General features: G+C 36.0%; 1 protein-coding gene and 1 long non-coding RNA gene across 2 annotated transcripts in view; one reads left to right on the top strand and one right to left on the bottom strand.

The window, feature by feature from the left end:
• LOC141482587 (uncharacterized) overlaps positions 1–18,049 on the bottom strand; it is a 62,715-nt gene that overhangs the window by 9,135 nt on the left and 35,531 nt on the right. The gene's annotated exons all lie outside the window — the stretch shown is intronic.
• The window catches only part of Pgant3 (Polypeptide N-Acetylgalactosaminyltransferase 3), a 28,495-nt gene continuing 11,591 nt past the window's right edge, over positions 1,146–18,049 (top strand). Inside the window, exons 1-5 of the mRNA XM_074176088.1 lie at positions 1,146–1,305; positions 4,058–4,208; positions 6,368–6,649; positions 9,686–9,855; positions 15,033–15,348. Coding sequence (XP_074032189.1) covers positions 4,072–4,208; positions 6,368–6,649; positions 9,686–9,855; positions 15,033–15,348 — 905 coding nt within the window. The 5' untranslated portion in view covers positions 1,146–1,305; positions 4,058–4,071. The remainder of the gene's footprint in view (positions 1,306–4,057; positions 4,209–6,367; positions 6,650–9,685; positions 9,856–15,032; positions 15,349–18,049) is intronic.

Raw genomic sequence — 18,049 nt, 5'->3', positions numbered from 1 at the left:
GGGGATAAGAGTAAACGGGGATTTCAAAAAAATTGCTGAAGTTCTAGGACCAGATAACAATGAGGACAAAGTAATGTAAAATAGTTGCAAACTTGAAAAATGAAAAGTGGAAGATCTATCGCAGGACCGTGAAGAATTTAAAAAGTTACAAAGCTGACGAAGAACGCGGTCTGTTCATAACCTAAGGTGAATGTTCAAAATTAGCGGGCTACGTAAGTACACTCGATTAGCGAATTTTTCATATTGGTACACTCATCTCGAACATATTTTCACAGTTTCAGCTGTTTAGCATGTTTGTTGGTAAGAGGCATAAAAGTTGAAAGTGTTTTGCGTGTTCGGTGATTTTCTGCTATCGAAAAAAATGAATCATAGAATTTACATAAAGTTTTGGAAAACATGGAAATGAGTGCTAAAAAATACTTGAAATGTTGACAGTGGCATACAGTGTTTGTACTCTGAGTCAGAATTTTTTTTATACAAGTGGTACAAGCTTTTCACTGAAGGCCGAGAAAATGTGAATGACTACGATCGCCCTGGGCGCCCCAAGACCTCAACAATTGGTGAAAATGTTGAGAAGGTAAAGAAAATTGTTATGGGGAATCGTTGAATCACTATTAGAGAAATTACTGAGAATTTCGGCATATGGGTTGGCTCATGTCATGCAATTTTTTTGTAAATTTCGACCATGAAAAGTGTAGCAGCGACGTTCGTTCCAAAATTACTAAATTTTGATTTAAAAAAGAAAACGTCGAATGAGCATCGATCATAAATTGTTGTCAAGACGTCAACGGCGATTCAGATTTGCTACAAAGTACAATCATCCCAATTGAGAGCCAAGACGAAAAAAAGCACGCCAAGTTTCATCAAATGAAAAATGAAAATTCACTTTATTTTTTGAATAGACCTCGTAGATATGTGAGTGAATTGAAAAACTTCATGAATCAGCGAAGAAGGGGTTATATAATATGATAAACTTTTTCCACAAAAGGTGATAATGTATTTTTATGTTTTTTTGCTGACATGAATACAGTTAAGTCATAAAATGATCTTCATCTCATTAATTTCTGGCAGATTTCAGTAATTCATATCATCAAACCACACACAGTGGTTTGATGACACACAGTCAGAAGATAGCCGAAGTACCAAGTACTAATACTAATGGAAGTGGAAGGTAATTCTCGGACCGAGACGAGTTCATGGTCAGTCTGTTGAGCACAAGACTTTCTACCTGTTGAATGGAACAAACAACGTGACTAACTGTGATGTTATTAACTTTTGAAATGGGCATATTTGTATTCAAATGAGGTGAGTCTTTTTCTGACGTTGAGAACTGTACAAGTGGTTGTGTACCTACTAATTGATCATAAGTGACTAAATCAAATGTGATGTGACAAAATATTCAAGTGCTATGAATTCATAAATTTATGTTTCAATTTTATGCAAGTCGTGGCATCTATTATCAGTTAAGTGAACTAGCAACGGACGGTTTTTGAGAAAGAGAAGGGATCTTCTTTGTATTTATTTAAACAAGTGGCACAGAACCGGACTACATTATCTTTTCATGGAAGCAATTTTCAAGTCAGGGTTTCAGATTGATAATTGATAGATAGCTGATGGTATATCTGGTCACTTAAATGTTATAAACATTTGTATCAAGTCTAAAATAGACTACTAAAATTCAATCAATCTAAAAGAAAATTGATAAATAATAAAAAAAAACAAAAACCCTTAAAAAAAAGAACATAGTTTTGTTTTACAAAGACTATCAAAACCCCCCAAGACATGACTGCCAGATGCAGAACTTTTCGCAAAAAATATAAAAGCACATCAAGTTTATATATGAAATAGGAGCCCAAAAACACTCATCGCTTTCATTTATATCAAGTTTCCAGTGTCATTGGACAGCAAGCCATGATGGTTAAGCCTCTGAAGAAGCTAGCCACTAGCGCCAGCGAAACGTCAGGAAGAAATTCCAAAAATCCACGGCTTTCAAACTCGAAAAATAATGACACTGAAAACCTCAGCCGCGAAAGTCTATAGCGGTTTGTATATCAAGTTTGTTTGTAAAAGGATCCAAAAACCATTACAAAAAAACTTTCAACCCTTATCTGGGAGATTTACCCAATTTTTTATTGGGATGAGAGTCGTGTGATCCTTAATAAAAAAGGCTTTCGAATTCCTATCTGTCGTTGTTCTCCTTTTGAAAATTGGCAAACTTGTTTTAAAGATATGGAACTCTGAAATGCTTTTGATTGCGTAAATCATGAACTTTTTTCCAAAAGTTGGACTGCTATAGCTTTAGAGGAGTGTGTAATGACTGGTTCACGTCTTACCTACTTAAGAGATAGAAATCAAACGAAAAACCATCACACACTAAGGATATCTTACGGAGCGTTCCACAAGGATCAGTAATGGTCTCGATTGTTTTCCTTATACATGAAAATGACCTTGTTACTCTCTCAATTCAAGGAATTTTTACGATCTTTGCTGATGACAACACGCTCCTTTGGCATGGAAAAATACTTCTAATATGAAAGAAACTATCTCTAGTGATTGTGCTTTAATATTGAAAAACAAACATAATCACCTCCAGCTGTAATACTGACAATTTATTTGAATGGACAAATTCTTGAGAAACCAATTTCAATTCCCCGGAATCTTCATGGATAACAACCTAAATATTGATCAACATATTTCAGCTTTGAATAAAATTGGTACCAGGATATTATACACTTCGAAAAGTTTTAAATGAATTGAGTTCATCCACAACAAAAATGGTATATCATTCCCTGATTCTGTCCCACCTGAGATATGGTGTTGCTTTCTGGGGATTTTTCGATCAACAACTAAAGCTATAAAAAGTTCCGAAATCTTGTTAAAGATGGCCTTGCAACAAAAGCGTATTACAATCTTGATGAATAATACAATGGAACTTTGCTGTGATTTAATACATGTGTTTTTTGTTGTTTATATTGACACCTATACTTTTTATATTTTATACTGTGATAATCTTATTTTATTGCCATGACATGTGAACTTATGTTCAAATTGTGTATATTTGTTTTTTACATTTTTTGAAAGGGACTATACAGACTATTTTATCTACCAACGTTGTTATTTTTCATTGTTACATTTCATCTATTAGATTTTTTTGGGAAAGAAAGTTTTTGGCTTTCTACTACTCCATCTGATACAAAAAAAGGGATGAGAGAATCTTCCAAAGAAAGGAAGGAAGTAATCAATTTGAAACTCTATACATGAGTTCTACTTTGAATGATATGTGAATGATATCTGATTCTTATTCCACAACAAATGTTTGAAATACAAACTGAGTAGAGAAAAGTATCTTCTGTATAATTCAGTGTTCATATAGAAGCATTTGTTTCGAAAGAATTATTTTCTTTCGTGTAATTCAATGTTTATATGAAAGTAGCTGTTTCAGTAGGACTTTCTTTCAGTTTGTGTCTGAAAGTTAATTCTTTGCATGATCTACACATTCATGTATAGAGTTTCAAATTGATTACTTCCTTCCTTTCTTTGGAAGATTCTCTCATCCCTTTTTTTGTATCAGATGGAGTAGTAGAAAGCCAAAAACTTTCTTTCCCAAAAAAATTAATCACTCCTAAAAATATAACCCCTTCAATTCAAATCTATTAGATATGTGAACTTAGGTATTTCTGAGTATATGTGATTTTGAATTGTTTATTATTTATTCTATGAAGTGTTATACATACCAGATTTTTTAACAATTTTTGTCAATATAATTGTATTTTCTTGGACAATAAAGTATATGTCTATCTGCTTATCTAACAACTTTAGTTAGAAGCTTTCATTAACATTCTCTAAAAAAGAAGATAATAAGTTGTCATTTATAGGAATGTAGACTTTCAGGGCTGGCGTCAATGTTTTGGTTAGTTTCCGGGTTGTTATATTGTTTTCTCAGTGTGTACTAATAGAAAGGTTATAAGATCGAAACCTTATCAGTTATTGATATGTCGTCCACTCAACAATTCTTGAACTGAATTGAAGACTCTAACAAAGTTTTTTTTTGTTTCAGACACAACAAACAGTATGATTGCGGGACCAGTCAGACGATGTAAAAAAGTATTGCCAGCAATTATATTCTTTGCAACGATTGTGATATTCGGTATATGGAGATTGTTTCACTTGAATAAACAGAATGAAATCCATCCGAAGCACGTTTATAGGTAATTATAAAATGCAACTATTTTGAACGGAAGTTATTTTTTATGTGGGGAAATTTTTATTGACTTTCTTCGTGAGAATTTTCACCTTCCATGATCTAGGAAAACTGCATTTTCATACACTTGAAGATGCTATTGAATAGTGAAACACATATTGTGGTTTTGCAAACTGTTCATTATAAATCTCACTATAAAGTTTTGCTTAAATAAGTTATAGATTTTCATTAAGTATCGGCCAGTTGTTCCACATTCCAATTTTCATATTCTTTCAGATTGTGGAAGTGAAAATATAAAAAGAAGTGTAACAAATTAATAAATTAACTGTCTTAAACAAATTCATTTCCAATTATATTTCACTAATCCCAACCAATTTATTTATTACAACACTTAGCAACTAACGCTTAATTTATTTCCACTATTTAAATTTCTTGTTTAGCCGCTCGATTCACTTTCTGAACTGCCCTCTTGGGCCGGGAAGACGTGCTTATATCGGTAACGGTCCTTTCTAGACTTCTCTAGTCGGTTCGGTACTAGAATTTTACTGGCGATTTCCGACTGCATTCTTTCGCGGTGATGTCATGTGTTTGTTCCATGAGTCGGTTGGCTTACCACTGGTCAGGAGCGGCTTCAGATTCGTTACATTGCCCCCTTCTTAGAGACGTTTCTCCCCGAAATGTCATCCTTGGCGTGTGTCGATACCTGCAGGACTCCCCATATCTGCACTGTGAAGTTCGATGGAAGTCTCCATGCTCCGGCGTGGAAGATGGTTACCGCACACCAAAATACTGATGCCGCTGGATCTGAATATCGTTTCCAACATGCTTCTCACAATTCTCCAATCAAGCCTGTCAAGCCCAGAGACTAATTTCGGGATTGCCAAGTCCACAAGATTCTGGTCGAGCATCGTGTCCCTCGGTCTGGAAAGACTCCTCCAGACATCTTCATAGGACGGTTTGTCTCGAGAATGCTTTTTGCTTACCAAGTAGAAAATGTTTCTTTGACCCTTCTTCAACTGTAGCACTCCTCCGACTTCTGGATTCTCTTCTCGTAATGTTTGGAGCTGATCGAATTTTTGTTGAATACCACAGCGATACCCCTAGACATTTAGAGATACTCTGCCACGCAGTGAGCTAATGCGTAATCAACTGGAACCTTGAAAAGGTCTCGTAGCTCTTCTTGAGTTACCTCATGTACGACCTTCTGTCTGTTCGAGTATAAAGACATGAACTTCTGGAGCGTCATTTCATCCTCTGGTGATCTGAGGGCGCGAACTTGGTCGTGATTTTCAGCATAAGGAGCCAATCTATTAAAATGGACGACCCTAGGCTTTCCTCGAGGTGGCTTATGGATTCGGTAGTCGAGGTCATTTATCTTCTTCATGATTTTGTACGGGCCTTCCCACGAGTTCCGCAACTTCATATGATGATAAACCACGACGTCGCTTAGGGTTGTACAGCCAAACTAGGTCGCCGGTTTTGAATCCTCCAGTATCCGCCTTGATGTCATAGGCCTTCTTCATTCTATCGCTGGCACTCCGGATGTTCAGACGGACTCGTTCATGGATGTCGTCCAGGCCGCAGCTCTCGGCCCATTATAATACTGGCAGGGGTTTGGCGGAATGATAGGCCAACAGAAACAGGTGGAGGTTCTGGTCCCAGTCTCTTTGGTAGTCAGAGACTACCTTGGACAAGTGGCGGTTTATGGTCTTTTTAATTGGTTCCATCATTCCATCGGACTGTGGATGTAAAGCTGTGGTTCTGATCTTTCGAATGTCCAACAGTTTACACAATTTTTGGAACAGGTTGACTCGAAATTTCTGCTCTGGTTCGAATGCAGCTCCAATGGGACACTGAATCGACATATCCATTCCTTTACCAGGACGTTAGCGACTGAAAAGGCTTCGTGGTTGGGCGGGGCATAGGCTTCTGCCTACTTACTGAAGTAGTGCTAATTGATCGAGAACGGCTAAAAAGATTTTGAACAATGGAGAAAAATTGGATAGACAATTGAAATACCTAATGAACGAGTTGACACAAGACCACCCTTTCTATTTGAAAAGAACTAAAAATAAAACTTTTCCACATACGTTCTGTTCGATCTTGATATCTTGAGATGGGGATTATTCACGTCCGTACTGTATGCGATAAATTAATTCATTTCAGGAAAAAGAACCAGGAAGAATATGTTGATAAACATGGTATAAGAGTAGTTGTTGGTCATTACATAGGAAATCCGATACATAAAATACCGAATGCTACCTACGATATGATAAATGCCAATAACTTCAGCCCAGTACCAGAAGCCGGTAAAAATGGTCATCCTGTGGTGATCCAATCCAAGGACTTCGTACAAATGCAACAACTTTTTCAAATAAACAAATTCAATTTACTTGCCAGTGATAGAATACCTCTGAACAGAAGTTTACCAGACTTTAGAAGAAAAAAGTAAGCATATATGTTCTACACAAAACAATGGAAATATACCATTATAGTTTACAACTGGAATGTTTTTGCGTTTGTCCGAAAGGAGTTGACAGTATTTTGTTCCACTGTAAGCTATGTTCTAGTTCACCTTTTTATGTGCCATTGTTTACCTTTCACTTGTCATCTAACTGTCACCTGTCATATGTCACCAACCATGGAACGTATCTCAGAAATCAATTTTGATAACACGATCTATTACTTGCTAAGTGTAACTTGCTATGTTTTACATCAATTTGCATTTCAAATTATGCATTTTTCATTTTAGTTCTGTTTTTACCGTTAATTTTGCGATATCCTCCCCTCACCTTTGACATTACCTTCTATTCAAATATTATTCATACATGTTATTTATCAATCTCTCTGCTCAATTACTTCATCTCACCTTTTGACCCTAGACATTTCCAGGCAAGGGCAGATTATGGGGGGGGAAATAAGAGTGATTACCAACCAGAAATCAACACAACAGTCAATACTCAATACAGTTCAGATGAGTAGTATTTTAATATATACACGCACATTATGTCATGTATAAATTATTTTCCCTATTCATTATCCCCCCCCCCCCAAATTTCAGAAATTATCACACCAAAATGTAGATCCGCCCTTGGATCCAGGATTAATATCACAAGGGATGATGGATTGAAAAATTTTCAATTTCATTTTAAGATTGTGCGACTAATCTCTGTTTGACGAGAAATAAATTTTCAAAATATTTTCAGTTTTTGAAAAACAGGTTGGCCTTGATGGTGAAGCGTTTTTCAGGTAACGTATCCATTTTTTTATAATGTGTCAAAATGTTACTGAGAGAAGGATGAACAACTAGGAGTTTACAAAATATCGGAAAGATTTAGGCTCTTTTGATTTTTTTAAAGAAAGAAGAAATAATATTTACTAAAAAAATGAAATCAACAAAACATATTACTCAATACCATCATTATCCGTTTAATTTAGACAGCTCGGACTTGGCAGGATTGTTCAGAACACTATAAAAAATGAAATTTTAAAAATACTCATCGATCCGATACCTGGAAAAAAAATTACTCGGGGACAAAAGTCACAAAACGCGATTTCCAACAAATCGGTGACTTTCAACATAAAATTTGTTCAGAAAAAAATTGTATATTGGATAACTATCTATAAAAATGTCTGAACACGTTTTTCTTAAGAGCTACCGTTTCTGAGATATAACGACCTTTGACGAGTACAACTTTTCCAATCGGTATATCTCAGAATTGGTGGCTCTTAGGAAAAAAATTATTGAAAATTTTTCATGACAAAAGTCACCGTTTTGCTGAAAATCGCGAAAAACCCGTTGTTGTGACTTTTGACCCCGAGTAAATTTTTTTCCAGGTATCGGTTCGATTAGGATTTTTCACATTTCATTTTTGATAGTGTTTTAACAACCCTACCAATTTTGAAGTGGATGAATTTTTTATAGTTGATGTCTCTGTTATTGCTGAACTGAAGAGATTAAACGCAGTGAATTGTTGAGGATCCAATTGGTTAGATCTGTATCTGTAGAGTAGGGAGGGTGAGTGTTAGCCTACAGCACTTAGGCCAGATGTGACCAATTGTACATCATCTCGAGGAGTTCTCCTCCTAGGTCATCGTCCATCCTGTCCTTTCCAGGAAGATGGACAGGTCACTGGGAGACATCTCCTTTATATTGCTAGGTGTAGACCAAGACTCGCCGAATACACAGTCTCTTATTGACGATAACCCCGGACACTCGCACAGGACATGCCTGACAGTCTCATCTTCCTGTTCACACATCCTGCTTAGAGGTGTGTCCACTAGCCCCATATTATGTAGGTGTTTCCTCAGTTAACAGTGGCTAGTCAGAAATCCTATTGTTAAGCGTAGATTTTTTCTGGTCATCGCCAGATATTTTTTCGGCGCCAGCTTCCCAGGCTCGCCCAGGGTGATCCTGGCAAGATTGCATCTTTTGATTCCATCCTATCTCTTTAGGGATCGAGCATGGGTGTAACATTTAGCTAGTTCCGCAATTGTCGAAGTCGTTAGGACGTAGGTTCTTAGTCCAGCCGCTTCCTTGGATAAAGAGTCAGCAATACAATTACTTTCACTCCTGTCGTGCCCTTTAACCTACCTCAGGATATTGGTATTATCTACCGAGGCTTTGGCTGAAACTTGGTGGCACTCTAGTACTAGCATTGAGGTAACACGTTGTCTGTTCAAGGTTAATAGGGTTTATTTGCTATCAGTGCAGATTGTTATGTTTTTGCCAGGAATTCGTTTCCTAGTAATTTCTTTTGTGGCGATTGAGATACCAGCCGGTTTTCTGTTTGGCCACGCTTGTATTTTTTTCCATTCCCCACTTAATCTTTAGGCATAGGGATCTGGAGTAAACTGCACATCCCAAGCCTTATTTGGTTCTTGAGCCGATGATTAATCTCAAAAATGGCCGTTTGAGCTGAATCTTCCTGAAATTTTGTATAAAACCATAATTTTCCATCCTAAACAACTTTTCTGAGCGCCCCGAAGGAAAAATAATTTTCGCTCCACCGTCAAGGCCGACTTGTTTCATCAAAACTGAAAACCTCCTCAAAGTTAATTTCTCACCAAGCAGAGCTCTACCTCATAATCTTGAAATGAGATTCAAACATTTTCAGTCCATCGCGTCTCACGTTACATAATTTTAGGCAATACGAGGAGCATTCAAACACAAAGCTAGTTCTGAGTTTGCTAGACGTGATCAACATATTTTTATCACTAACGTTTCGTCTACAACTGTGGTAAACATTATCAAAGAGGGCGTGGCAGTACAGTCGTTATTTCAGTTGTCTTCACACTACACATCCACTCTACCATTTGTGGTTCTCAACTCGGGTTCCACTCCATGAAAAGAGACGTTGCTCCCTCTTCTTCGATAATTTTAATCGCAGCCGTAGAAACAACGTATGTCTTCGTAATCTACTAAGAATACGATTCAAAAATCACTTCTTCTTTATGATTTATTTTATAGAACCTTATTTTAAGATGCACTATGCTCTTTAAAAATTACCAGAGCTACCCCCGAAGCAGCATTATAATTGTCTTCCATAACGAAGCTTGGTCCACTTTACTCAGAACGGTATGGAGTGTCATAAACCGATCTCCTAAGGAGCTTGTAGAAGAAATCATTTTAGTGGATGATGCCAGTGAAAGAGGTAATTGAATATCATACTTATGGTATATTCATCAATTTGCTGATGATTTGTTGATGACTAGGATTTCATATAACGTTCTTTCAAAAGTTTTGTTCATCTGATGACATGTATTTTTTAGCTCCATATCTCAATATTCATTTTACTGTCTCGTGGTGTATAATGATCTACATTGATGCTGTTCTTTTTTTCCAAATTTTAATTTTTTACTCTTTCCAGCTTATTACTATACAGTGCCTTGCTTTAATGTCCCCCCCCCCCTTTTAATTTTTGAAAATTGATATTTGGGATAATGAAATTCATGCATAATACTTTATTTTGAAGTGAAATTGATAGATGAAACTTTCAAGATGGCGACTGGGCGCCATATGGAAAAAAATTAAATGGAAAGGGGGGTCTTCTGACACATATTTTTGAAACTCCTGACAAATGCTTCACAACCCTAGAATATAATGTCAATATCTTCAACTACTACAAAATGGCGGAACTTTCAATAATGGCCTGAATACATTGACATTTAACTACATAATATGAGGTAATAAGGTTGAAGTCAGTTCAGAAGATGCTTGAAATGGATGCCTTGAACATCTTGACATATGAACATCCTATCCGATATTTCACGCCGATCATTTTTGAATACAGTAACGTCAATATCTCACAAATACTTATTATTCTCTGCCGTATATCCAATATTGAAGCAGGTTCAGTTTCGTACACCTTTTGCTTCAATTAGCCCCATAAAAAAATCCAAAGGTGTCAAATCTGGCGAGCGGGCTGGCCATTCTGTAGGACCTTGACGGCCAATCCAACGACCGGGAAAAGTAGTATCCAAATAGTATTTTACTTGTCTGGAGTAATGTGGTGATGCTCCATCTTGTTGGAATACAATATCCATATCGAATTATTTACAATTCGCTACGACGATTTCAGTGATGAGAGGGTCAACAGTAGTTTCCAGCATATTCAGATACAGTTCCCTGTTAAATTTTGATAAATAAATAGAGGTCCTACAATATGGTTTCCCAATATTCCTGCCCTAACGTTAATTTTTTCTGGATATTGGATATGTGTGTCCCGGAAAACGTGAGGGTTGATGTCACTCCAATAACGGCAATTTTCTCTGTGAATGTTACCGTTACCGCATTAGTCACTAAAACAAATATTGTGGAGATAGGTGGATGTGTTGCAATGGTTTCCGCCATGATTTTGCAGAATTCTGTTCTTCGATCAGGGTCATCTTCAGTATATTGGTTTACCATTTTAATTTTGTATCGATGATACCTATTCCTCTCCAAAAGTCTCCACACAGTAGAGGGAGACACCTCACAATCACGAGGAAATAAGTAATCTGTTCAGGATTTACTACCATCTCACCAATTAGTTGCAGTTGCTGTTCTTCCGGAATGGACATATAATTAGCAGGCTTTTTGTTATGTACGCTACCGGTAGTTGTGAATTTGGATACAAGTTCCCTTAAATATTTCTACAGATGGACAATTCGGAAATCCTTTCGGTCTCGTGAAAGTTACGCGTCGCACCGTGAATAAAAATCGCTTAAATTTTTTCTTCCAATGGACGATAATTGATTATTTTAGAGAGTGTTGATGTGGTACCTTTCTATTAGTAAAACCGAAAATTAAACGAGAATATTCTAACTGAACAATGATGTTCATTGTCGTACTGACATTTTTTGTCGTTTTTATAAACAAAAAATAACTTAACAAACCTTATCGGGTTGTTAGAATTGCCATATGGCAGATAAAAAGGAATATTTCTAGAAATATCGATATTAATGTGTTTGTCTTCAGGAAATTATTAAATGTTCCGCCATTTGTCAGGAGGTTTGAAATGATGTGTCACAAGACCCCATTTTCAATAAATTTTTTCCCAGATGGCGCCCAGTCGCCATCTTGAAAGTTTCATCTGTCAATTTCACTTAAAAATAAAGTATTCATGCATTAATATCATTATCCCAAATTTGAATTTTTTCAGTTGACCCGTTCAAGAAATAAAGAGGGGGGTCATTAAAAAAATGCACTTTATGATGTCATGAAGCGAGTTCCGCCATTTTTTCTCTACGAATTCAAATTGAAAAAGCGCTGCCGAAGAGGCCCGAAAAATTAACCATGCTTGCGGTTTTTGACGATACATCGTCCAATTTTCTCCTCCTGGTGAAGGGGATTATCACAGTTTTGCTGGGGTTGTCAGACATCTGCTCCCTCAGGCACCAACTGTGAACGAGTTTCATCGTGCTTTGGAGGATATTGCAAGCTACCCTTCTCGATGTGGACCTTCCCAAGATGACAAGATCATCTGCATAAGCTTGCAGATCTACTTTTCTTCTGTCGAGGGCATCAAGCAGACTATTCCTCAGGAGTGACCACAGAAGGGGAGATAGTACCCCACCTTGAGGGCAGCCTTTGGTGACCCTGAACCTAATAGTCTCGCCTTGGAAGTAGTAGGTGCAGTTCTGTTTACCAGCATGGCATAGAGCCAGCCAGTTATGGTAGATTCTATATCTTTCCTAGCCAGAGCCAGATCTTATAGATTTAGGTAGTGCATTGTCAAATGCTCCTTCAATATTGAGAAATACAGCAACCGTAATCTCCTTGTTGTCAACGGATTGGGAGATTTTCGGATATATAGAGTACAACATTTTTTATCGACCAGTATACAGGGTGTAACATAAGTATGTTGAAATATTAAAGTGACTTAATACTGAGACAATTTTAAGAAAAAAGTCTATATGAACTTGTGTCAAAAAATGCTTCGTTTCGGAGATACGGGGTGTTGAAATTGAATTTTTTTGGTCGCTTTTTGAAAATAACTCTTTCAAAAAATAAGTTATTTGCACGAAATTCGGTACTCGGGTTTTTTTGACGTGGGCAATCGTAATTTCGTATTAATTTTCATGTAACATCTAGAGGGCGCTGCGTACGCTGTCATTATTTATTTCAAATTGCCCTAACTTTTTTGACAGTAAATTTTTGGTACTTTTCATGAAAAAACCTAATTCCCACACCTTTTCCAAGTAAAAAAAGTACACCTCCTCAACAACGCTGGAGGTGATCGTTTTCGAGATATTTATAATTTTCTATATCGATGCACATTACTTAGCTCCTAGGGCGCTAAGTGAAGTTGCTGAGAACATCACAAAAACGTACAATTTTTGTTATTTTCATCAAACTTCATACACAGTATACCCGTACAGCATTATCGAACTGCTAATTCAATCCAAATTTATAAAAAATATCAGGTTTAATTATTCAATTAGAAAGTGCTACATTTCGGAGTTTGTAAAAAAAACAATTACAACAACTGTTCAAAGTGACGACCCCCAACAGTAATACAAGCTTCTGCTCTCCTCATTAAAGAATTCCGCACCCGTTGAAAAATGCACGGAGTGATTCTTGTCGTTTCGCAGCAAGCTATTCAACATTTCCTCGTTTTCAATTGGGCTAGCATAAACTAGTGATTTTAGGTGTCCCCAAAAAGAAAAAAAATCGACGGGATTGAGGTCCGGTGACCTCGGGGGCCAATGCTTAGTGCCTCCTCTTCCTATCCATCGTTGGGGATATGCTACGTCTAAAAAAATTCTTGCTATCACACTAAAATGAGCAGAAGCTCCATCGTTCATAAACCAAGAGTGATTTCAGTGACCAATATGAACATCTTCCATAAGTTGGGGAAGCTCGTGTTCCAAAAAATAATCCCCAATTATGCCTACCCAACTACCCATACATTAAAAGAGAATATGTCTTGGAAATGAGTTTGCGTTATCGCATGTGGGTTATCTTTCGCCCAGATGTGGTTGTTATGGAAGTTCATGATAACATTTCTTGAAAAAATTTGCCTCATCTGTGAAGAGGATTTTCGATAAAATTTGCGGATGTTGTTCGACTTTTCTTTGAAGCCATTGAGCAAATTCGATACGTGGTTGGAAATCACGTAGCGTAAGTGCCTGGACACGCTGAATATGATAAGGATATAATTTCTATTCCTTTAAAATTCTGTAAACTGTCATATGACTCACATTTAAAGTTTAACTAATTTTTCTTGTACTTGTTTCTGGATGTTCACTAATTTCTTCGAGAACCGTCTACTCCAATTCTACAGTTCTTGTAGTCCGTGGCCGTCTTACTGCAGAGTTTGCTTCAAAGCTCCCAGATTCGGAAAGTCGCCGGAAAAGATTCGCAAATGTCGCTGCACAAGGAGTCACGCGTTGGGGATACCTTTCCTGATAGATGCGTCTGGCCTCGCTTGAATTTCCGTCAGCCAAGCCGTATGCAAAAACCATATCAGCCATTTTAGCATTAGTAAAGTTGGGCATGATACCAAAAAATCACTTTATAAACCCCGAACTGTGAATTTGTCAATTAATAGTTAAAAATGTGACAGCGAACTTCTGTCTTTATAAACAAAGCCTACTCGATTTAATTAACTTAATTTGCAAGCGGAGAGTGACAAAAATTATTGAAATCAAATTTGACTATAAAGTAATATGTATCGATATAGAAAATTGTAAATATCACGAAAACGATCACCTTCAGCGTTACTTGGAAAAGGTGTGAGAATTAGGTTTTTTCATGAAAAGTACTAAAAGTTCACTGTCAAAAAAGTTAGGGCAATTTGAAATAAATAATGACAGCGTACGCAGCGCTCTCTAGATGTTACATGAAAATTAATACGAAATTATGACTTCCCACGTCAAAAAAACTCCGGGTACCGAATTTTGTGCAAGTAACTTATTTTTTGAAAGAGTCATTTTCAAAAAGCGAACAAAAAAACAACCCGTATCTCCGAAACGGAGCATTTTCGGACACAAGTTCATATAGAGTTTTTTGTTAAAAGTGTCTCAGGAATACGTCACTTGAATATTTTATTGTACTTATGTTACACCCTCATACGACACGGTAGAATAAATAGTCATTGGGATATGAAGCTACAGAAACACATGACATTGGAACAGACAAAACTTTTAATATAACCGAATATTTATGAATTTCTGGTACTAAATAGGGTACACAATTTAAGTAAATCCAATTTATTTCTTGTTTATCCATTACAGAATAGCCCTTGTAATCAATACTCAGTGACAGACTGTACATACCTTCTAAAATATGTAATTTTCCATAAATTTTCATGTTCACAAATAATTTTCATAACCGAATATTTTCCAGCCTTCCTAGGGAAGCCTCTAGACGATTACATAAAAACCCTACCTGTAAAAGTTAAGATCATTAGAAACGCTGAAAGAATAGGGCTCATAAAAGCAAGACTGAAGGGCGCATCAGCAGCCAAAGGGGATGTTCTGACTTTCTTGGACGCCCATTGCGAGTGTACTATTGGTTGGTTGGAGCCGCTCTTATCTGTGATACACGAGGATAGGAAAGCTGTGGTTTGCCCTGTGATAGATATTATAAATGATGACACTTTCGCTTATGTGAAAAGTTTCGAACTGCATTGGGGAGCTTTCAACTGGAATCTTCAGTTTAGGTAATCAGTATGTACTCAGTTTCAGTTTAACAGCACTGATATGAAATAACAATCGTCAGTCAAAAACTTGTGTCTTATTATAGTGTCACATATAAATTTCGCGACATTTGGAAGTTTTTTAATTAACACGCTTTTATTAGCTTCACCTGTATGTATGTATGTTTGTTTGTAACTCTCCTTGCTTGTTCTATACGCGGACAGATGGCGCTGTACGTAACCTCCTTGATATAATGATATTATTGCTTGATCTACTAGAGGGCAGATGGCGCTGTACACAACCTCCTTAATATATGGACATTATTACTTGATCTATTCGCGGGCAGATGACGCTGTACCTAACCTCTTTTCTTCATTTGAAGAAAGTTTTTTTTTCATTAACACGCTCGCCTGCTGCCTTGGGCTTGGTAGCTGATTGTCAGGCTCCCTCTCCGGAATCGGAAAATATCAATGGTCCTTTTTCTAAACAACATACGGCTGATTGATTCCAAAGTTTAGATAAAATGAATATAGTTTGAAAAAACTAAAAAACACGCTTTTGAAAATACTAGTATGGACATAAGTTTTCTGCAGATATTGAAATGTATGTATGTTTACTCAAGTTTATCTATACTATTATAATATAAATCAATCAGGTATAATTTTAATTAATATATATTTATTCTACACTCAGTTTTATTTTATATTTTCATGACTGTCTCTATTGTAATTCCACAAACAAGTATGTATGATACTTCTGTGGATATTATTATGTTTATTCATTTCATACCCAACTCTTATATTATTGTATCGATTTTATTTTATCACGAATAAACGTCATTATTATTATTATTATTATTATTGTGAAAAAATCGTGGGCGCTTTGTGCCATATTTTTTGTATATCAAGTGCCTGTCGCTTTTTTTACAATAATACTAATATTTTTCGTTCGTTATCATTTTGAGCTTATTTAAAAAAAATAATTTCAACTTTTTAGTTCGATGTTCTTTAAAAGCGTGTTTTTTAGTTTTTTAAACTATATTTATCATTATTGGACATAATGAAAATTTTACTTCGCAGTTAGTTTGTGCTTGAAAAATGAATAAAAAACAACCTCTTTTTTTGTCATGTGCTACTCTAAACCTGTCAAATTTGAATTTTTTTTCGAAAATCCTCAAAAAGTAAGTTATTTTAGAAATTTTCAAAATGCCAAAAAAGAAAAGAAGAAAGAGAAGTTTCTCGGTTTTCGATTTTTTACCCTGGCTTGAAATTTGGACTCTCTACTGTCACTTCGACATATTTCCATTTTTATTCCGAATCTTTCGCTCTATCGATTCGAACGAAATATTATTCAAATTTCATAATTTAGATGAATACGAGACTTCAATGTCATATCTTGAATCAGAAAATACCCGCATTGGCCTGTTACCAGAAAAATGAATGAATACACCTCCAGAAGTACGTCGTTGTTGCAAGGTTCATTTAGTTTTTTCATTTTGTTGTTAAACTGATTCGGGTTTTCAATGTATGGACGTTAATATGTCAGTAATCATTCTTATGATTTTCGAAAAAATGTCAAATTTGACAAGTTTACAGTAGCACATGAAAAAAGGTAAAAGGATGTTTTTACTAATTTTTCAAGCACAAACTAACTGCGAAGTCAAATTTTCATTTTATCTATTACTTTTAATGCACTGTTTGGTACCTTTGGTGTAGTAATGAATATTACTGGAGTTTTTTCCCAACACCAAACCGTTATTTTAACACCTCGATACGTGTTTCGATCACCAAGTGATCATCTTCAATAGGAAGATTTAATTCAGCGATGACATGAGTAGATTCAACCCATTCGTGACATAAACTCGTACTTTCATGAATGATTTGAGTTTCATTCCGAAACATCAGATGCCCGCCATGGGGGTGACAGTGTTCCATGTAAAGTAAATTTTTTTTGAGGGCAAAACACAAGCACTACAGGAAAATCTTCAAGGCGTTCTAAGAGCGGTGCCTGTGCGAAAGTAGTGATTCTCATTGGATTTGAATCGCTGGAGATTTAGCATCTGTCATATACTATAGTGTGTAACAATCCTGTTAATGATATCTGATTTAATTCCATTAATGTTTGGAGTGCAAACTGAATGGAAAAAAGTGTTTTTTTTGTTTGATTCAATGTTGATATAACAGTACTTCTTTCGAAAGTATAATTCTTGTCGTGTAATTCATTGCTTATATGAAAGTAGTTGTTTTTTGAGGGTATTTTCTTCCAGTTTATGTATGAAAGTAACTTCTCTGCAGTATTTACACATCTTCCTAAAGAGTTTAATTGATTATATAATTCATTTCTTTGGAAGATTTCCATTTTTTTTGTACAAAAAAGAAAGCTGATACCTTCTTTTCCCATAAATTTGATGATATATTTCTGTGCCACTGTGCTATTTATAATAACTTCTAGAGACTACAAAGATTCTTATAACTATTTCTAAGATGAAAATTCGTTTGCAGACGATCTAAAAATATGTGATCCATATAATCTGTGAAAATCATAACAATCTAATCACACAGAAATATTTCCTTTTCCCAAAATCTGAAAGAAACTAATAGGATTACCTTGTTAACCGATTGAAACTCATCTTTTCTGTAACCTCTCCACACGTTTGATAGGATAAAAAGTGTTTGTGAAGAGAATTCATTTGCGTGATCTATTTTAAGTAGAAATCCCATTTCT

Source organism: Leptinotarsa decemlineata, unplaced genomic scaffold (assembly GCF_025532065.1).
Source record: "Leptinotarsa decemlineata unplaced genomic scaffold, Ldec_3_MD MMD2_tig00001393_RagTag_RagTag, whole genome shotgun sequence".
NCBI classification, from domain to species: Eukaryota; Metazoa; Arthropoda; class Insecta; order Coleoptera; family Chrysomelidae; genus Leptinotarsa; species Leptinotarsa decemlineata.
The sequence above is the reverse complement of the archived record's forward strand: the minus strand, read 5'-3'. Positions and strand labels throughout refer to the sequence as shown.